General features: G+C 46.7%; 1 protein-coding gene across 3 annotated transcripts in view; it reads right to left on the bottom strand.

The window, feature by feature from the left end:
• The window catches only part of G3BP2 (G3BP stress granule assembly factor 2), a 170,067-nt gene that overhangs the window by 26,522 nt on the left and 121,349 nt on the right, over positions 1-22,196 (bottom strand). For all 3 annotated transcript variants that reach the window (XM_029598259.1, XM_029598279.1, XM_029598269.1), the window contains 2 exons: positions 16,940-17,042; positions 9,678-9,806 (listed from right to left, as the gene is read on the bottom strand). In XM_029598259.1, coding sequence (XP_029454119.1) covers positions 9,678-9,806; positions 16,940-17,042 — 232 coding nt within the window. The remainder of the gene's footprint in view (positions 1-9,677; positions 9,807-16,939; positions 17,043-22,196) is intronic.

The following is a 22,196-nucleotide window of genomic DNA, read 5'->3' as shown; positions in this document are numbered from 1 at the left end:
ACACCCCCGATACCTTTATGGAAGGCGGCTACCGCACTGACATGCATTCTAATGGAAGAGGTCTTTAGACCTGGTTCTGATAGATGCCAGAGATAGTCCAATAATTTAGAGATTGGACAGGAAAGGGGATCAAGGGACTGAGAAGTGCACCATGATATATACCTTTTCCATTTGTAGGAATAAGATTTTCTTGTGGAAGGCTTTCGTGAAGCGATCAGGACACGAGAAACTGAATCTGAAAGGTTAAATGGCTGAAGGACTAACCTTTCAACATCCATGCCATCAGGGACAAGGCTTGGAGGTTGGGATGGAGGAGGCATCCGTCGTTTTGAGTGATCAGATGCGGGTCCTTTCCTAGAGGAATGTGCCTGCGGATGGAGAGATCCTGGAGTATGGGAAACCACACTTGGCGTGGCCAGTGCGGTGCTATCAGGATCATAGTTCCCCTGTCCTGACGCAGCTTCACGAGAGTCTTCGACAGAAGAGGAAGTGGAGGGAATGCATAGAGCAGACCGGTTGTCCACGTGAGGGAGAATGCATCCCTCGGCCGAGAGTGTTGGCTCCGAATGAGAGAGCAGTAATTGTCTACTTTGTGGTTCTGAGAGGACGCAAAGAGGTCTATGTGGGGATAACCCCATTTGTGAAACAGAGAGGTCGCTACCAAGGGATTGAGTGACCACTCGTGTGGTTGGAAGACACGGCTCAGCTGGTCTGCCAATACATTGTCTACTCCCGGCAGGTAGGTGGCCCTGAGGTACATGGAGTGGGAGAGGGCTTCTGCCCAAATCTGCGCAGCTTCCTGACACAGAAGGAAGGAGCCTGTGCCTCCCCGCTTGTTTATGTACCACATGGCCACCTGGTTGTCCGTCTGAATTAAGATTGCGTGGTTCGATAGGCAATCCTGAAAAGTCCTGAGAGCATAGCGAATTGCTCACAGCTCCAGGAAATTTATCTGGTGTTTGGCTTCCTCTAGTGACCAGAATCCTTGAGTTTGTAGATTGTTTACATGGGCTCCCCAACCGATGTTGGAAGCGTCGGTGGTGAGGATTACCTGAGGGTCTGGTGGAAGAAAAGGCAAGCCCTGTAGGAGGTTGAATTGATTTGTCCACCAGGCAAGAGACAGACGGAGTGCATCGGTGATGCGAACAATGGAGGACAGAGGCTGAACAGCTTGGGTCCATTGCAATCTCAGAGTCCATTGTGTGACTCTCATGGCCAGACGGGCCATGGGAGTCACAAACTGAGGAGGCCATGTGTCCCAGTAGAATGAGGAAGTGGCGAGCTGTAGCTGTAGGTTGAGACTGCAGCTGGCGAGCTAGGGACACAAGGGTTTGAACCCGTGGATGAGGAAGGAAGGCTTTTGCCTGTAAGGTGTCCAAGTCTGCCCCAATGAAGGATAAGGTCTGAGATGGGACTAAGTAGGATTTCTCGTAATTGACAAGAAACCCTAGAGAAAGCAGAGTTTGAATTGTTAGGGTCAGGGAGGACCGAGCAATTTGCTGGGTAGGGGCCCTGATTAACCAATCGTCCAGGTAGGGGTAGACGTGGACACCTTCCTTCCTGAGAAAAGCTGCAACCACAAGGCATTTGGTGAAAACTCGTGGTGCGGATGCCAGGCCGAAAGGGAGCACTCTGTATTGGTAGTGATTTCGGCCTACTAAAAAACGGAGGTATTTGCGATGAGACTGAGCTATCGCAATGTGAGTATAGGCATCTTTTAGGTCTAGAGAGCATAGCCAGTCCCCTCTTTGCAGCAGAGGGAGAAGCGAGCCCAGGGTTACCATCTTGAACTTCTCTTTGTGAAGGTACTTGTTGAGGGCTCGTAAGTCCAGGATTGGTCGAAGTCCTCCTGACTTTTTTGGGATCAGAAAGTACCTGGAGTAGAACCCTAGTCCTTGTTGTGAGGGAGGAACGGGTTCTATAGCGTTTGACTGGAGGAGAAGGGAAACCTCCTGCTCTAGAATAATAGAGTGATCGGTGAGTCTCCACGCCTGCAGGGGTGGGGAGTCCGAAGGGAGAGTCAGGAAGTTGAGGTGGTAACCCTGTGCAATTATCGCTATCACCCATTGATCTGTGGTGATATGCTGCCATTTTTCTAGAAAGTGGCTTAACCGACCTCCTACTGGTATAGTTGGAAGAGGGATTTGGCATCTGCTCTCTAATTGAAAGTCAAAAACCCGATGCAGGGCCAGGTTGTGGAGCTGTTGCGGGTTTTTGTTTTCGAGACTGACGAGGCTGAGTTTTATGGTAAGGCCTCGCAGGCCTAGACTTGGCAAGTGGGGGATAATACTTCCGTGGACGGAAGAATGACTTTTTTTGAGTCCTTCTTAAATGGTTGTTTAGAAGGCAAGTCAGAAGGAATAGATGAGAGCTGTTTAAGTGTCTCATGATGATCCTTCAGTTCTGCAACAATTTGCTGAATTTGCTCACCAAATAAATTATCCCCTAGGCAGGGCAAATCAGAGAGCCTGTCCTGAACTTCCGGGCGAAGGTCAGACGACTTAAGCCAAGCCCAGCGTCTGGCAGAGATGGCCGTAGCAGAAAGTCTAGTGGAAGCATCAAAGATGTCATAAGCTGTTCTTATTTCATGCTTCCCAGCTTCAAACCCTTTATTTAGTAGGGACTGAAGCTGTGGCTGGAACTGCTCTGGTAAGGCATCTGAATACTCCTGCATCTGTTTCAGGATGACCCTATTGTATTGGGTCATATACAATTGATAAGAAGCTATTCTGGAAATTAACATAGCTCCTTGGTATACTTTCCTACCTATACTATCTAGGAATTTATTTTCCTTAGTAGGAGGTATGGAAAAATGTGGCTTTAATCTTTTAGCTTTCTTTTGAGCTGATTCTACCACAACAGAGTGATGATCTAATTGTGGTTTCTGAAAGCCAGGTGCTGACTGTACAAGATAAGTAGAGTCAGCTTTTTTGTTCACTGGAGCAACAGAACCAGGAGATTCCCAATTCTTTTTTAAAAGGTCCAGAAAAACCTGATGAATTGGAATAGAAGTGATGACTTTAGGGGCATCCAAGAATTGGAGCAACTCCATCATCTGGTGCCTGTCATCTTGTTCTGATTGAAGCTGAAAAGGGACCAACTCCGACATGTCCTTCACAAAATTTATGAAAGAGAGGTCCCTCAGGGGGAGAACGCTTTCTACTCTCCGCAGGAGAGGGTGGTGAAGGTAAATCATTGGTGTCAGTAGAGGTATCATCACCCCAGGTGTCATAAGGATCAGGCTGCTGACCTGTAGGACCATGAGGGGGCTGTATACCTGAAGGCCCCGGTTGAGGCTCCGAGAGATTCGAAGGAATCACCAGGGGCATCGAGAATTTCCTCGATGGAATCGGTGCCGGCATCGAAGGAATCGGTGGAGCTGATGTGTGTATCGCCCCCAAGGAATGTATTTGTGGCGAGGGACGACAAGGCACCGATGGAACTACCCCCGAAGGGGGAATTCGGTACGGTGTTTCTCCACCTGATGAGAAGGCTGTCAGTGACCCGGGTGTTGCCGGTGGAAGGGCATTCATAAGCGCTTCCATCCGAGCAAGCAGCGGTGCCAGTGCTGCTGGAATCGGGTCGGTGACCGGTTCCACTCTCAGTGCCGGGGTCGGTGCCGAAGGAGTCTGGAACCGTAGCATCGCCTTATCGATGGCCTCCTGGACCAGCCGGTCCAGTTCTACCCGGAGACCTGGGGTAACAAGACCCGGCTCTACGGATGAGGGAGGCTGAGGCTGAGCCGGAGGGACCACCGTCACTGGTGGAATCGCGGCTCCCAAACCCCGGAGGGGTGAGGGTTGCCTCGGGGTCTGCGAGACAGGAGTGGACGGTGCCACTTCTGGTCGAGACTTCTTCAACGGAGGCTCGGACAGCACGGAGGTCGATGACTTCGATTCCTCAACGGTCCGAGACTTATGACGTCGATGGCGATGTTTGTCTTTCCGATCCCCTCGATCTTCGGGGGAAGGGACAGGCGTCGATGGCCGGACGGTCACCGGGAGGCTGTCGATGACGATGGGACTTAGACTGTGCCGGTTCCGATGACGTCGATGCAATCGATGGCGTCGGAGTATGAGCATGGAAAAGGAGTCCCATCTTCTCCATTCTAGCTTTGCGACCTTTTGGTGTCACTAAGGCACATTTGGTGCAAGTCAGGACATCATGCTCACTCCCTAAACACAAAACACAGACTCTATGTGGGTCTGTGATGGACATAGTACGTGTGCAGTCCGGGCACCGACGGAACCCCGACGCCATGGCCATAGGCCAAAAATTTAGCTGCGGGACGGTCGACTGCCAACAGGCCTCGAGGGCCAAATTCGACCGTAGTCGACAAAAACGACGGCAAAAAACTTACCGAAGTACCGCGGAGTAAAAATTGAAGAAGGGAGACCCCTGAGGGGCAATTTTTTCTTCAAGAAAAAAGTTGAAGAGATTCCTGTCAGGAATGTGGTAAGAGCTCCTTAACCGCGTGGCAACTGCTATGCGGAAAAAAGAAGACTGAAGGGAGACCCCTGCTGGCTGCAGGGTTAGTGCCGTGCTGGGCATGCCCAGTAGGGGCCAGTCAAAGTTCCTGAAACTTTGACAGAAGTTTTCCGTGGTTGGGCTCCATCCTCGATGTCACCCATTTGTGAGGACAACCATCCTGCTTGTCCTGTGAGAATGGATGATACAACACTGTAGTTTCATTTCGCAGGACATCCAAGAAGCCCCTGTCATGCATTGTGCAACTATGCAACACATTTTCTGATTTACATTTTGTCATCATTGAACATCTACAAAAGCGTCATCAGGGAGGAGACTTATACTTTATTATTGCAGCTTGAACAAAAATGGATTTATAAACTCTGCTCTGTACAATCAGGTGGTTTTAACAAGGGGATTAAGTGGTCAGCATTGCTTTAATTGTATATTGGGTCGTAAGTAAGCTTAGAGGCTTGTGAGGTATAGAATGTTTAAATATTACTGTCTTTTGTTATACTTACATCTGTTTTTGTTGTTGTAGAATTGTGTGAATCTGGACTCCTGAAGAAGGTGGGAAGACTACTGAAACATTGGCCATGTTGGGCAACAGGAGCGGATAGCATTGGTTATTTCATTAAAAGTTGAACAACTGTTTTTTTTAATTGAGATAAGTAACTGTTACAGATCATATTTTGGTGAAGGTCTTATTTCTTCAAGAGTGGGAATGTGTTGTAAAAATATAAGCATGCTAAGAATAAGTTAAAAAAAAACAAACAAGTGAAAAAATGAGTGTATAAGTATGAAGAAAATGGTAAATGATTTTACAGCCACTGCTTTGTCTGAATCCTGTCTGAAGCCTATTGCAGGCAAAAGACAGGGGATTAACCTGACAGCATTTCTTTTTGTTTCTGATACCATTTCTTCTTTAGTGGTTTTCAGTAAGTTGCATGGATATTCAATATAGGTATCTTATTGGGTTTTTTTGTTTTCAATAATAGTTTTCTTAAATGTCATGTTTTTGTATATCAGTTCATTTTCAGTATGGTATGCATGTTAGGGTACCATTTTGGGGGGAAGAATAAACGTGCTACACAATCTATTAGTTTGGTATCATTCTTCAAATGTATATACATTTGAAGTATATCTGAACAAATGGCTTCCTCCACCACTTACCACTCACATTTTCCAGCCACCCACCTGAATTTCACCTCAGTATGTGTCTAACACCATCCCCATTCATATAATCACAGGCTGGAGTAAATACTCCATTATACTTCGAACACTTGCAAAGATACGATCCATGCTCTTCCACCCTTGAAGAGAAACAATATTCAGAAACTAAAGACTGCAGCTGAAACACCCTTTACAAGCTCCTGTTCCCAGAACACCAGATCCATCCACAAAAACCTAGAATTAATTCATGATTTACTCACAGACCACAGATATCATGTGCCTGATAGAATCCTGGATAGGAGGCAGACTCCTCTCCTCCATTTCCTTCAAATCTGCCTGCAGGGTTACTCCTTTGCCCATTCTCTGAACCAAATAGAGTATGGCGGGAGGATTGCAATACTCTTCAAAGAAATCACTGGCCTAACCCACACCTTCACCAGAGAACTGATGGCATCGAAACCAAAATCCATTCTGTCAAATATTCTAAATGAGGGCTTTTCCTGGTTTACCACCCAACATGATGCAACAATGAGACCCTCTAGGAGCTTCTAAAAATAATGTACAAAATAATTGTGTATCCCAGAACACACATCTTGGGTGTCACATGGAATGATGGTATATAAAACATCTAACTAAATAAATCAATCAACAGGAAAATTGGTTCTTACCTGCTAATTTTCGTTCCTGTAATACCACAGATCAATCCAGACAAGCAGGTTATGCATCCCTACCAGCTGGAGGCAGAGAACAAAACCTTGAAGCACTGCTACATAACAGAGTGCCACCTACAGTTCCTCAGTATTGAACTGTACTCAAGCTAAGAAATTAGAAACTAATTAAAACCCCTCTAGGGCAAACAGGTAAAGTAGGGCCAGAAACCCCCTGGCCCTGGAGCCCCCTCTGATCTCTATAAAACTCTACAAACTTAATCAGAAAGGTGCAACTATATTACGACTACCATCAGAAAACAGTCTTTCAGCAGTGAAGAGGAGGTTCTCCTGACTGATCTGTGGTATTACAGGAACAAAAATTAGCAAGTAAGGATCAATTTTCCTTTCCTGTACATATCCAGATCATTCCAGACAAGCGCTTAATTTCCAGATCCTGGAATTAGTTCACCCTATTTTTACCTGTAGTCAACCATCAGGATGAATTGCTATGAAACATTCAATCCCCCAAGTGAATTTCTTTAAATGTAAACTCCTTATCATGTACCATATTATTCATAATATTGTTTGTTACCGAATAGTAATGGCACCATCCATGTAAATTATGATCTTTATTTTTCTTTGATATAGGTGCCCTATTGTAAACAGTTATGATGGTACATAACTTAATGACGGTATATAAAAACTCTTAAATAAATAATAAATAAATACCCCTAGACTGGGCAGGAACCCGAAAGACCCGTGTGCAAGACACCCTTACTAAATGACGCATTTTGTTGGGCTGGCACGTCTAAAACGGTAATGTCTGGTGAAAGTGTGCAGCAAAGACCACACCGCCACTGCAAATTTCCTGAGGAGAAAGTAATTGACACTTGGCCCAGGAAGCTGCCTGTGCCCTGGAAGAATGCGCTTTCAGTCCCTCTGGAACCCTACGCCTTTTACTAATGTAAGCAGAGCAAACAGCCTCCCTAAGCCATCGTCCAATTGTGGCCTTCTAGGCCTTATCTTTCTTCACTCCTCCAAACAATACAAAAAGATGATCTAAGCATCGAAAGGAATTTGTGACCTCCAGATAATGCAAAATAACTGGTGTACATCTAACAGATGCAGTTCCCTCTCCTGAGGGGAATCCCTGGACCACTCTGGAAAGGCTGGAAGATCTACCGTCTGACTCACATGGAAAGAAGACATCACCTTTGGCAAAAAGGAGGGAACTGTTCGCAATGTAACTATCATTGGAAATGCGCAAAAAGGGGTCTGCACGACAGAGCCTGCAACTCCGAAATCCGCCTAGCCGAACAAAGTGCCACCAGAAAAACTGTCTTAAGGTCAGATCCTTCAAAGTTGCCCTTCGCAAAGGCTCAAAAGGTGGCCCATAAAGAACCCGAAGAACCAACCCGAGGCTCCAATTGGAACACAATTTCGGCACCAGCAGGCACAAATGCTTCACTTCTTTCAGAAAATGAACCACATCTGGATGGGAGGCTAACCACCTCCCACACACCTTGCCCCTAAGGGAACTCAAAGCACCTGTACACGTAGTGAATTGTAGGCCAATCCCTTGGACAAGCCCTCCTATAAAAAGGATAAAATATGGGGTACGTCCACTGAAAGGGGATCTAGGTGGCGCTGCAGACATCAGGAATCAAAAACCCTCCAGATTCTGGCTCATTAATTATGAATTTGAATTTGAATCAGTTATTTGTTATTATGCCTCTCTATCCGCTTTATGTAAACAGACGTGATGTCCCATACGAACTTCGGCATATAAAAGCGTTAAATAAATAAATACGCTAACGAGGTCGAGGGTAGAAATCCTGACCCAGAATTCACTTGGTTTAAATCCTCTTTCCACAATTATTCTAAAACCATCTACATTGGACAGGCCTCCTCTCACCCATATCCCCCCGCCTATGTGGTGTGCCACAAAGCTCAATTCTATCCATAACACTATTCAACATTTACTTGGCCCCACTTGGCAAACTGTAGATTTCCAAATTCCCTATCACTCCTATGCTAAGGTTATTTAGTTACTGTGCCACCTAGCCTCTGACAGGATCAAGCAATTACAAATTTAAATAACTGCAAGCTGGTTGTACCTTAAACTAATGATGTTTAACTCCCAAAAAATGAAGGTGCTATGGATTGGAAAAACTGACCATACCCATTTCCACTCTAAAGCACCCTAGAGGGATCTCTATAGCCACCAAGTTGGAAGCCTAGACTTCATATTTAGATGCCGCTACGAGCAGTTTGGGTTATAAATTTATTAAATAAATACAGATGCTCAAATACTGTTACAAAGTCAGTCAATTCTGCCCTTTCATTAATGGCATCGCCACTGCTACAGTTATCGAGGCCTGTGTAATTTTCTACTTGGACTACTGCAATTACCTTTACATTGGTCTGCCAAAAAAGCTAATCACAATCTGCGGCTCATACAGAATGCTTTTACAGGGAGCCTGCTCAACACCAGCAAATTCGATCTGGTTACCCTATTCCTAAAAACACTACACTGGCTCCCAAAATTATACTGCACCACCTTCAAAATCCTAGTCCTGGCTTTCAATGCACTCAAGGGCTAGGCATCACACTACCTAAACAATCAACTCTCCCTGTATTATTCCTTCCTGCGTTCTGCTCACTCGGCTGACAGTATCAAACCCAAGGAAATGCAGCTCTCCACAAGAAAGAGAACCTTTGCTGGATCTGACCCTGCCCTTTGGAACTCTACTTCGGGACATTAGACTTGTGCCTTTATCTTACCTCCAGGAGGGGGGAAAAAAACCAACAAAAATACCAACAAAAAACTAAAAATCTGGCTGTTTGTAGAAGCTTTGGACCCATAACAGTCCCTCCTGTCTTCAACTTAAGCCACCTAAGCTTACCACTCTAGCTCTTCTGTGTTGCGACCCTAAATTCCCCTGTATTCAGATCTCACTGTATGTTATGTTACCCCAGTATATTGCAACCTTAATCTACCTCAACTTTTCCCAACTTCATTCAGCCTGTATATATTGCTTCTCCTCCCCTGTTCTATTAAGTACATCCTGATTTTTTTTTCACAGTGGTATAGACTGCCTCACCTCCCCCCCCCCCCCCCCCATTTAAATAATTTTGATATAATTTTAAGTTACTGTTGAACTTTACATCTATTCTTACACATTGGTTGTTTATTGTAACTTTCACTTTATTGTGAACATGGTGGTCTGTTGTGCACCATTACCTTTTGGAGACCCCTCTATTCTGTAACATGCTCTGAACTCATCCTCTGGAAGAGCAAGAGATAAATGATGGACTTGGCCAATGTTTACTTTTAAAACATCCTGTTAACACTGATTTTTAAGGACAAACTGTAAAACCACTTACTCATGAAGAATTCTTTTAATTCACTTTCATCGATGTCATGTGGCAAGTTGCCAACGAAGAGTTGGTGACTGTCTGGGTAGCGAATTATGCGACGGTTATCAGATTCGCCCTGCTCCATGTCCCCTCTGCCTAATGTCCATTTAAGACAAGCAAGTTAGATTTGAAAAATTTAAAACTAAAGAAACTTGCACACATCTATAATGGAACTCATCTTGTAAAGACTGTGTATGGTTTAGAGAATATTACTGGTCCTGGCAGTGGCTTTTCCAAGCAAAAAACCCTAATTGCAAATCTGGTACAGATACAAGACAATGCTCTAATCTTAACCATATCAAGTCAACTTACCCAATAAATTTACCAGGTTTTGTAGTTAGTTCACTGGTAGAGAGGAATCCACGGCAGAACTAGGGAAGGGAATGGTGGACCATTTCTTTTTTAAGGTATTGATTTTTCTCAGTTTAATATTAATGTGCTATATAAAGGAAAATTGGTTCTTACCTGCTAATTTTCATTCCTGTAGAACCACAGATCAGTCCAGACTCCAGGGTTTTGCCTCCCTTCCAGCAGATGGCGACAGAGAAAGCTTTACTGACACTAACGTAACCTGGTGTGCCATATGCAGTCCATCAGTACTGACCTGTACCCAAGCTAAGATGGCAAATACCAAAACTCAACTTAACCAAACCCCATCCCCCACCAAACGAGCAGGGGGAAGAGAAACACACTGAATCTGAACGAGCTTTACAATCAAATAAAACAGAATATATGTCAACAGCACAGATCTAGCAGACTCTAAAAATCCAGACAGTGGTCTCGACTGATCTGTGGTACTATAGGAATGAAAATTAGCAGGTAAGAACCAATTTTCCTTTCCCTGTACGTACCCAGATCAATCCAGACTCCTGAGATGTACCAAAGCTTCCCTAAACCAGGTGGGACTGTGAGAGTCCCGCTCAAAGTACACTCTCCAAAACTGCTGGACTCTGGTGTCTGGACATCAAGACGATAATGCCTGAAGAAAGTGTGTAAAGATTTCCAAGTAGCCGCTCTACAAATCTCTTGTAGCGACAATGACATTCTGCCCAGGATGTCAACTGTGATTGTGTCCAGTGAGCTCTCAGACTCTGAGGCACCGAACAGCCCATGCAAATGTACACCATAAAGATGGCCTCTTTCAGCCATCGTGCTATGGTTGCTTTCAAAGCTTTCTGCCCCTTCTTCGCACCATTCCAAAGAACGAAAAGATGATCGGAAACTCTGAAACTGTTAGTGACTTCCAGATACCGTAAGAGCTTGCTTCACATCCAAACACCTTAACTCCTTATTCAATGCAAGTGTCCTATCCAAATTTGTGAAGGCCAGTAAGTCCACTGTCTGGTTCAAGGGAAAGGAGGAAACAACTTTTGGAAGGAAAGAAGGCTCCGTTCACAAAAAAAAAAAAAAAAGACACCTGAATCCAAAAACCTGAGGAAAGGTTCTCTACATGATAGGGCCTGTAGCTCTGAAATCCGCCTAGCCAAATAAATTGCCACCAGAACAACTTTTAAAGTAAGATCCTTCACAGTTGCCCTGTATAGCTGTTTGAACGGTGCCCTCCACAAAGTTTTAAGAACTAAGTTTAGGCACCATGGAGGACAAGCTTTCTACACCAGGGGATGCAAATGTTTGACACCCCCCCCCCCCCCCCCCGTAAAAAAGTACCACATCCGAATGCACAGCCAGAGATGCACCGTGCCTCTTGCACTTAAGGCACCCAAGGCAGCCACCTAGACTCTTAACGAGTTGAAAGCCAAACTTTTTGCCAAGCCTTGCTACAAAAAGGACAAAATGTGGGCTACCGAAGCCCAAAAGGGATCCATATTTTGCTCCTTGCACCAAATCTCTAACACCTCTCTCACCTGCACGTAAGCTAGGGAGGTGGACTTCTTCCTTGCTTGTAACATAATGGTAGCCACATCCTCCGAATAACTCTTCTCTTAGGCGCCTCCTCCTCCCAAAAGCCAAGCCGCGAGAGAGAAGCAAGCCGCCTGATCCAAAAACATAGGACCCTGGTGAAGCAGATTGGGAAGGTGAGCCAGACGTAGTGGGCCATCCACTTGAGACTGACTAAATTCACGAACCACGGGCAGCAAGGCCTTTCTGGTGCTACCAGAATCACCTGCCCCGGATGAAGCTTTATCCTTTGCAAGACTTTGCCCACCAGTGGCCATGGCAGAAACACATATAGGAGAATTCCTCATGGCCACAGGAGGAGCAAGGCATCAACCCCTTCTGCCCCGTGCTCTCTCCTTCGGCTGATGAATCTCTGAGCCTTGGCATTGTTGCACGTTGCCATGAGGTCCATGCAAGTACTCCCCACCTGTGACGAATCAGGAGCATGGCCTCCGCTGACAACTCCCACTCCCCAGGATCCAACTGTTGGTGACTGAGAAATCCACCTGAACATTGTCTAACCCTGCTATGTGGGAAGCTGCCAGCATCTCCAGATGGTGTTCTGTCCAGTGGACTAACTCCGGTGCCTCCTGCGCCACCGCCTGTCTCTTGGTACTGCCCTGACAGTTGATGTAAGCCATCACCATTGCACTGTCTGATAATACTCTCACTGGCTTGCCCGGAACAAGAGATAAGGCCTGCAACACCAGACACACTGCTCTTGTCTCTAGAAGGTTAATGGACCAAGATGTCTCCACCAGAGACCCTGCACCACTTGAGTCTGACACAGCCACCCAACCGGATAGGCTGGCATCGGTTGCGACCACTATCTAATTTGGAATCTCCCAAGGACATCCCACAGTTCAAACTGCCCTGACAGCCACCAATCCAGACTTGCCCTGGCGCATTCCGTAAGAGGCAGTGGTAGATGAAATTGCTCAGAGACTGGATTCAACCTGGAGAGCAAGGCCACTGAAGAGGCCGCATACGAGCCAAGGACCAAGAGACCAATTCCAAAGTGGAAGCCATAGAACCAAGAACCTGTAGATAATCGCAGACACTGGCAACTGGATTGCTTACCAATCTGTCCCTAGATCTTGACAACCCGCTCATCGGTGAGAGAAACTCTTCCAAGCCTGGTGTCGAAGTGTGCTCCCAGGAACTCAAGAACTTGAGATGGCACTAGCTGGCTCTTGGGGAAATTCACAACCCAGCCAAGGGACTAAGGGTGGCAGTACTACTGTCACCCACCGATGACAGAGGTCCTCTGATTTTGCTCAAATCAACCAGTCATCCAAATATGGGTGGACTAGGACACCCTCCTGCCGAAGAGCTGCAACTACCACCAACACCTTCGTAAAGGTCCTCGGTGCTGTTGCCAATCTGAACAGCAGGGCGCAAAACTGAAAATGATTTCAGAGGATCATAAACCTGAGAAACATTTGATGGTTTGGACGAATCAGAATGTGCAGCTAGGCCTCAGTCAAATCTAGAGAAGCCAAAAACTCCCCCTTGCGTACTGCAGCAATCACCTACCTCAGCGTTTTCATCCGAAAATGATGTAACTTAAGTGCCATATTTATCTTCTTTAAATCTAGAATCAGATGAAAGGTGCCGTCCTTCTTTGGGACCACAAAATAAATGGAATACCTTCCTAATCCTCTTTCTTCAATTGGCACTGGTACTATGGCCCACAGACGTAGGCAATTGATGGTTTCCCAAACCACTAACTTTCTGCTCATAAGTGCAAGGGGACCTCGAACAAACCTTTTAGTGGCTGAGCAAATAAAGCGTAACAGTGTTCTATCACACTTAGGATCCATTGATCAGACGTGATCTTGGCCCACTCCAAGAAAAGATGTTAACCAACCTCCGATGCGTAGAACCAAGGAGTGGGCCAGCCTTGCTTCATTGAGAGGACTTGGCACCAGGGGCTCCCTGACCGGAGCCATTTCTGATCGGTCTCTGGACTCTAATAGGACTGGGTCCAAGACTGTTGCCTCCCGGCTCCTTGTCTCTGACCTCAACCCGAAGGACGAGACTAATGGGAACGCCGGCTCAACCAGAAACTAGACCGTATCGAAGAGAAGCGTCTGCCAAACCTCTGCTTGTCCCCTGGCAGCTTGTGCCCTTTAGTCTCTCCAAGAAGCTTCACTAACTGCTCCAAGTCCTCTCCAAAAAGCAACTTCCCCTTAAATGGAAGCGATCCCAGCTGAGACTTAGACCAACATCTGTAGACCAGTTCTTTAACCACAGAAGCCTTCTGGCGGAAACCGCAGACATCGAACAAGAGGAAGTGCGTATAAGATCATACAAGGCATCCGCCCCATAGGCTACAACGGCCTCTAGCCATTCGGCCTGCTGTGCGTCCTTCTGAGAAAATGACTTGGACTGCAACTGCTGCACCCAGCGCAATCCGCTCCGGAGCATAAAACTGCTACACACAGCAGTGCGAATGCCCAACGCAGACACCTCAAAGATCTTATTGAGATGCACCTACACTTCCTATCCTGCATATCCTTAAGTGTGGCCGAACTGGTTACTGGGATCGTTTTCTTTATCACGGCAAACACCGAAGCATCCACCTTCAGCACCTGCAAAAGATCCAACGTGTCTTCAGGCAAAGGACACAACTTCTCCATGGCTCTGCCAACCTTCAAGCTTAGATCTGGAATCTCCCACTCCCGAAGTACTAATTCCTTCACCGACTTGTAGAAAGGAAACATTTTGGCCCGTTCCCTCAGACCCCACATGACTGGATCCACTTCCTCATGGTCCAAATCCACTTGAGGCTCTTTAATACCCAGTTCATTAAGAATACACAGTATTAAGGGCCACAATTCCTCCCAGCAAAAGAGGCGGACCACTTTCGGATCATCCCACTCCACAGGGAGAGCTTGATCCTGTGCCTCATCCAGGTCAGTGCAATCCAAACGAGGATCTACCCCAGATGGATTTGCCGCCAGGGATTCCTCGGCCTCCGAGCTCTCTGAGCTATCATTGGCCTTCCCCTGGGGCAACTGACGAGCCAGAACTCTCCTAACTCTGGTTGCTCCACTAGTGGCTTGAGATGACAATGTACAGCTGCCCTTTTCGCCAAAAAAGCTTTATGCATTATCAAAATGAAATCTGGCGAAAAATCCCGATTCCTGAGGATCTTCATCCTCACCCCCCCCCCCCCCCAACAGAGAATCCTGGGGCCCCTCTGGGAGCCTTCAATCAGCCAGCTACAGTGGTGGGGGCAGAGCAGCATCCCTGCAAAGCCTGACAGTCACAGCAGCAAAGGAAGACAAAATGGCCACCGTTCCTGCCAAAACCAGAAAGGCACTGTCAGGCTGATCTGTTTCTCCCATTCTAAATGCAGAGGATCGCTGCCTGCTAGCAATTCCCCCCCACTCTACGTGCTCCCCAAGCTGCCTTCCCCTACAGAGATGCAACGGGAGCAAATGCCGGCATGGGAGAGGTGCGCATGTGTCTCCACACACTGCGAGGCTTCGTGGCAGAAAACTTCGGGGACCTTTCTCCTGCCTGTTTTTGTTTGTTTAAACAAACAATCCCCTGGAGCTGACCACGCCGCTAGCAGCTGATCTGCAGCATGGCCGACGACCTGCAGAACACTGAGAAGCCAAAGAACCCAAACGGCAAATAGTGTTTTGTTTTTTTTAAACTTTATACTTGCTGCTTCAGGCTCCGGCTGTCCACCTGAGGTGGGAGGGGGGGGGGGATGGAGAGGAACTGGCCCCATCAGTTATTTCCCCCCTCAGCGGGTAAAGGATCTGGGCAGACTTAAGGGTTTCCAACCCCTTCCCGCATGTGAGCTCCTCCACCTCAAAGGATGGCCCCACCAGGGCCTACCGACCTTCAAGGAGGGCTAAGAAACAATCAACTCTGACACCTCTTTCCTCTCTCTCTTTTAAATCGCTTCAGATTTCAGGATCTGCACCACCTTCCATCTGCTGGAGACAGAGAAATACCGACGGACTGCAGGTGGCAGTAAAACTCTCTCTGTCTATCTGCTGGAAGGGAGGCAAAACCCAGGAGAGTCTGGACACGTACAGGGAACATGCCTGAATTTCTCTCCATATATCCTATTCTAATTTTCTACAATTGAACACATGCTACACATGGTGAAAACACTGATTTGAGTCCATTCGGCCCAGCATCCTGTCTCCAATAGTGACCAATCAGGATCTCAAGGAAGTATCCAGCAGATCCCAAAATGTAGATACATTTCTTGTTGCCTACTCCCAGGGGATAAGCAATGGCCTTCCCCAAGCCTCTGTAGTTAATTTATGGATTTTTCTTCCAGTTAACCTGTCTAAACGCCTTTTAAAAAAAAACTCAGCTATGCTAGATGCCTTGATCACATCCTCTGGCAACAAGTGCTAGGAGTGAAAAAAAAACATTTTCTCCAATTTGTTTTAAATCTTCTGTTTTTTCATGGGGTTCCCACTAGTCCTTGTACTATCTGATCCTCTGGGCACCTGCACTTCTTGATGGTCATCAATAGGAGTGCTATTTTAATTTCTGCTCTCAAGGGGACATTTGCAGGTCAGTTTAAAAATATTTGTGAAAAGTACTAATATCCAGCTTTCTGCTAAAGTAAGTTACCACAGTGTATACTACCAATGAAGAGAGGAAGATGTATACTAGAAGATTTAAAAACTACCTGATGTTGATCCATGACAACTAGGTAAGAAACTGGACTTACCAGAACAGCTAAACATTTATATGAAGAACTGCATTAAGTTTTTGACCCCTATCTTAGGTCTATGAGAAAACCATTTGCTAAGCTAGACTTTTGGTTGTAACAACTTCTAAAACATTAGCTTCATTCTCCCTGCCTTTCTCCCCACTTTTAAAGACAAAGGGGAGCCCATCTGCAAATGAAGAGACTAGGCCAAGTAAGTGGACATCAGTAAAACATCTGGTTTATGTAACTGTTATTCCAATGTCACTTGCTGCTGTCTATTTAATTATAGCTTGCACGTCTTAACCATTTTAATTCACATTTTAAAGTTTTAAAGATGTGCCACATTGGCTATAGCTTAATTTGTACATCTGTGGTGCAGCTGAAGATAAAAAAAAAATATATATAATTTCAGTAGAAGCTCAACAGGATCTAACTTAGCAGAACAAATCAATATTATAAATTCAATTTACATCTGTTTCAAGAACTGCTGGAAGGTGTTTACAATTCTGGTGGAGGGGCAAATTTCCATTTTAATCAGCCCTAACAATTTCCTTCCAGTTTATTGCACATTTGCACAAGATTTTCATTTCTTTTTTAAAGGTTCTCTAATTGCAATCTATAGAATATTACAAATTACCTGGCCTCAGTCCCCGTGGAGGAAAACTTGGTCGCTCTCGAGGACGCTGCTCCCGCACACGAGGAGGCTGAGCCTGAATTTCAGGTTTACTTTCAACCCTTGGCTGGAACAGCAGGAGAAACCATTACAGAAAAATACTATTTACAAAGAGAAGATGAATTAGGCAAAACCTATAAAACTAGTCCCTGGCATGAGCAATCTTAAAATGAGAAGTTATCATTATGAAAATGCAAAGTGTCCTATGAAGGGAAGGCACACCAGCCTCTGTTTTTAATGTTGGAATATTTGTGATCTTCTATAGGAGCTCACTCATAGAATGAGTAATTAATACTGCCCAGTTGTAAATGGTGTTCCCTGTACTTACCCAGATCAGTCCAGACTCCTGGGTTTTGCCTCCCTTCCAGCAGAGACAGAGACATTTTTGCAGCCACTGGTATATAACCTGGTGTAGCACCTGCAGTCCCCTCAGTATTTCTCTATCTCCAGCAGATGGAGGAGGTGTAAAATCTGCAGTTTTGAACCTAAAAATAAATAAATAAAAAAATAGAAGAGGGACAGAAAGGCAGGAGGATATCATGTGGCTTTTTCTCCACACCAGCTGTGCAGAGAAGAGCTTTGGGGGTTAGTTTGATTTTTGCTCTACTGCTTTGCTTCCCTGGCCCGCATGGTCGCCGCTGGGACTCAGGATGTTTCGGGAGCTCCGATGTGCCGTTTGTGGGTCTGCTTCCTCATGCTTGTCATGTACAGGCTGCTGTGTCCGATACCTCACCGGTGGTGAGGCATGTCGGGGGTGGGTGGGGGTTGTCCCGCGGTGTCATCTCCTCGTCAGCGCCGGTCTGGTGGATCGAAAGCTGCACGGGGTGAGAATGAAGATCCGTTGCTGCTCAGTGCGGGAGCAGCAGCCATTTTGGACCTTCTCGTCTAAAGCACAGATCACAGCAGGGGGAAGGGGGGGGGGGAATCTCTCACCCACGCTTTCGCCGACCGATTTAAGCCCCAAGGAGGCCCGGGGGAGGGGGCATCCAATCCTCTGGATGAGGATCTGGATTCTTTCTCCCCTTTTTCACCTGAGTTTGTGCTCTTGATGCACAAGGCTTTTTTAATCCATGAGGCTGCAGGGCGGCTTTCGCAAGCACCGGGCTGCTGATTCCCCAAAGGGGAAGAGATCCAAGCTCTCGGGGGCCCTGGGAGCCACAAAGGTTTGGCGGGTCCAGGAGCCTCCGAAGGCTGGTAATTTGGAGGGAGTCTCCTCCAAGGAATCTGAGGGGGAATTGCTTCTGGTGGTTGGCGTTTCAGACACTGATCCTGATAAGAATTCGCAGGACCCGTCCGAGGAAGTGGAGTTGGTCCCATCCGTAGAGGGCGATGACCCCAAGGTGCTTTGCCTTTTTCACAAGGAGGAGCTGGGTCCCTTGATCCTGCATGTTCTGGCGGAGTTAGGCCAGGGCATGCATGTGGATTCGGACCACGAGGAAGTAGACCCAATCATGGCGGGCCTGCGGGGTCCAGCCAAGACTTTTCCTTTTCTTAAGTCAGTGCAGCAGTTGGTGGTTAGGGAGTGGGATACTCCAGACACTGGCCTGAAGGTAAGCAGAGCTATGGACAAACTGTATCTGCTGCCCGAGGACACTTTGGAGTTGCTTCGGATTCCGAAGGTGGATGCCTCAGTTTCGGTGGTTATAAAGAGGATGACCATTCCGGTTGCAGGGGCCGCCACTCTGAAGAATGTGCAAGATACAAAGCTTGAGCTGCATCTTAAAAAGATTTGAGGTGTCAGCGCTGGGCATTTGGGGGCTGTCTGTAGCAGTTTTATGCGTCGAGCATCTCTGTGGTGGGTGCAGCAGTTACAAGAAAGTGCAGATGTGCCACCTAAGAACATAAGAAATTGCCATACTGGGTCAGACCAAGGGTCCAACAAGCCCAGCATCCTGTTTCCAACAGAGGCCAAACCAGGCCACAAGAACCTGGCAATTACCCAAATACTAAGAAGATCCCATGCTATTGATGCAATTAATAGCAGTGGCTATTCACTAAGAAAACTTGATTAATAGCAGTTAATGGACTTCTCCTCCAAGAACTTATCCAAATCTTTTTTGAACCCAGCTACACTAACTGCACTAACCACATCCTTCGGCAACAAATTCCAGAGCTTAATTGTGTAGAGTCTCAGAAGGCAGAGCGTCTGGAAGTTGCGGTTGCGTATGGTGCTGACGCCTTATATGACTTCATTCGTACTTCATCCAAAATGATGGTTTCCACGGTTTCCGCCAGGAGACTTCTTTGGTTGTGGAACTGATCTGCTGATGTTTCCTCAAAAGGCTCAGCTCAGGGCATTGCCATTCACTTTGAATGCATATACAGCGTTGCTCTCTGCTTCAATAAGGAAAAATGTGGAAAAGAGGATTTACCATTCAGACAACATCCAACAAGGCATTGGTCTGTGCAGTCTGGATAAACAAGCATCGGGGTAACTTGCTTGATGCGGCGGTTGCTACCATTAACCATTAAGTCTTATGCTCACCTTTGATGCAACTCCAGCTTTACTCTCTGCATCAATGGCAGGAAATTTTAATCAAACAGTTACCAGCAAGGGCCCTGAACTTGGTGGTTGGTGAAACAGCTAAGTATGGGAAAAAAAAGCGTGGGAGCTTGCTGGGCAGACTGAATGGCCGATTGGTCTTTTTCTGCCGTTATTTCTATGTTTCTATGTAAGAGCAAGCTTTTTTTTGGTGAGGACTTGGATCACTTGATAAAGCTGTTGGGAGAGAATAAGGTTCACAAATTGCCGGAGGACAAGCCCAAGGGGTCTAAGGGATCCTTTCAGTCTTGCTCCCGGTTTTGGTGGCAGAAGCGCTTCAGGCAGAGTAGAGCCCCGGTTACTGGTCAGCGGCAGGCTTCGGGGAGGTCGCAGTCCTGGAATTACTCCTTTCAGACCTGCAGACAGGGAATGAATGGCTCCAGCCAGGGTTCTGGAGGAGCCAAACCCTCGCAATGAAGCGAGGCTGGTCCACTCCTCCATCCTGTTGACAGGAAGTTGTCTTACTCATTTTTATGAGGAGTGGGCCAAGATCACGTTGGACCAGTGGGTTCTAAGCGTGATAGAACACTATTACGCTTTAGATTTTGCTCATCCGCTGAGAAGCCTCTTCATAGTGTCTCCCTATGCCATGATGGAAAAGAAGCAAATCATGCTTCAGACTCTCGATCGTCTGCATCAGCTGGGGGCCATAGTTCCAATACCTCCGCAGGAGCAAAGAACAGGTTGTTACTCCATTTATTGGTGCCCAAAAAGGATGGGGCATTCCATCCAATCTTGGACTTGAATAAGATGAATCTAGCTCTAAACGTTCTTCGTTTTCAAATGGAAACTTTGCATTCCGTCATCACAGCTGATTGAAGAGGAGAGTTTTTAAGCATCCCTGGATCTGACGGAGGCGTATCTGCATATCGGAATCCATCCGGATCAGAGGTCATCTTGTTTCATGGTCCTAGGACAGCATTTTCAATTTTGTGCCCTTCTGTTCAGCTTGGCAACAGCTCCCCGGACTTCACCAGTGATGGTGGCGGCTCTCAGGAAAGAGGGCGTGCTTGTACACCCAATATCTGGATGACTGGCTGATTCGAACAAAGTCTGAAGACCTGTGCGAGCAAGATGCGCCACTTGCAGTCAGGCTGGGTAGTGAACTTATCCAAGAGCCAGCTTCTCCCCTCCCAAGTACTGAATTTTCTGGGAGCATGTTTCAATAACTGAGTGGGGAAGGTTTTTCTCTCTGAGGAGCATATGCTCAAGTTATAGGTGTGGAGTCTTACAGGCCTGTGTGCTCAGGGTATGTGCTCAGGGTACTTAAAGGCATTTACCTTGGAACTCATTCCCTGGGCATTTGCTCATATGCGGCCCCTTCAACAGGTGTTGCTTTCCTGCTGGGATCCAGTATTGGACCAGTTTCACCTTCTCCTACTGCTTACCGATTCAGCAAGGTCCAGTCTGTCATGGTGGCTTTCTCGCCACAACTTGAGCCGTGGGATGGACTTAAATGTTCCTCAGTGGATAGTGGTGACTACCGATGCCAGCCTCTCCAGTTGGGAAACAGTCTGCCAGTCCCACTCTATCCAAGGTCAATGGTCAGAGGAAGCTTCGTGGTCCATCAACCATCTTGAGGTGAGTGGTGCGGTTAGCCCTCCAGGTTTTATTACCTCTGTTGCAAAACCATCTGGTCAGGATTCTGTCCGACAATGCGACAACAGTGGCATACATCAACCACTAAGGGGGGGTCCAAGAGTCTGGCAGTTGCTCAGGAAGCAAAGATGCTCATGTGTTGGGCGGAGCTGCATTTGTCTTTGATAACAGCCTCCCATATTGCGGGGTCTGACAATGTGCAGATCAACTTTCTAAGTCAGCAGCAGGTGGATCCCGGAGAATAGGAACTCTCGGAAGAAGCGATGCGTCTCATTACCTGCAGTAGGGTGTTCCTCATATGGATCTAATGGTGAATCAGCGGAATGCCAAGGCCCCTCAATTCTTCAGCCATGGGAGAGAGCGAGGAGCGGAAGGGGTTGATGCCCTGGTTCTTCCTTGGCCAAGCAACATTCAGATCTATGTGTTTCCACTGTGGCCGCTGGTCGGCAAGATAGTCAAGAGAATAGAGGTACATGCATGAAGAGTAATCCTGGTGGCTCCAGAGTGACCTTGGAGACCTTGGTTTGCAGATTTGGTCAATCTGGTGCTGGACGGCCCTTTCAGGCTGAGTCTTCTTCCAAACCTACTACCATCAGGGACCCATATTTTTAGATCAGGCAAATCGCTTTTGTCTAGCAGCTTGGTTTTTGAGAGGCAGCGATTAGGAAAGGATATCTGGAGGATGTTAATTCTACTCTGCTGCAGGCTCAAAGGACTTCCACTTCTCTGGCGAATGTCAGAGTGTGGAGGATTTTCGAGTCTTGGTGCACTGATCAAAAGATCGATCCACAGCAAGCGTCGGTAGGGCAGACCCTGGCTTTTCTGCAGAAAGAGTTGACAAAAGGTTTGTCTTTCAACTCCATAAGAGTTCAGGTTTTGGCTCTGGGCTTTTTCAAGGCCAGATTCATGGAAAGCCTCTGGCATCACATCCAGATGTGGTGATTTTTCTCAGGGGGGGGGGCAAAGCATTTGCAGCCTCCTAGGTCAGTGTGTCCTTCTTGGAGTCTGAATTTGACTCTCAAAGGCATGTGTGCAGCACTGTTTGAGACCCTTAAAAAGGGCTGCCTTAAAGGATCTCAC

This window comes from Rhinatrema bivittatum, chromosome 1 (genome assembly GCF_901001135.1).
Source record: "Rhinatrema bivittatum chromosome 1, aRhiBiv1.1, whole genome shotgun sequence".
Taxonomy (NCBI): Eukaryota; Metazoa; Chordata; class Amphibia; order Gymnophiona; family Rhinatrematidae; genus Rhinatrema; species Rhinatrema bivittatum.
This window is presented reverse-complemented; position numbering and strand designations above follow the sequence as displayed.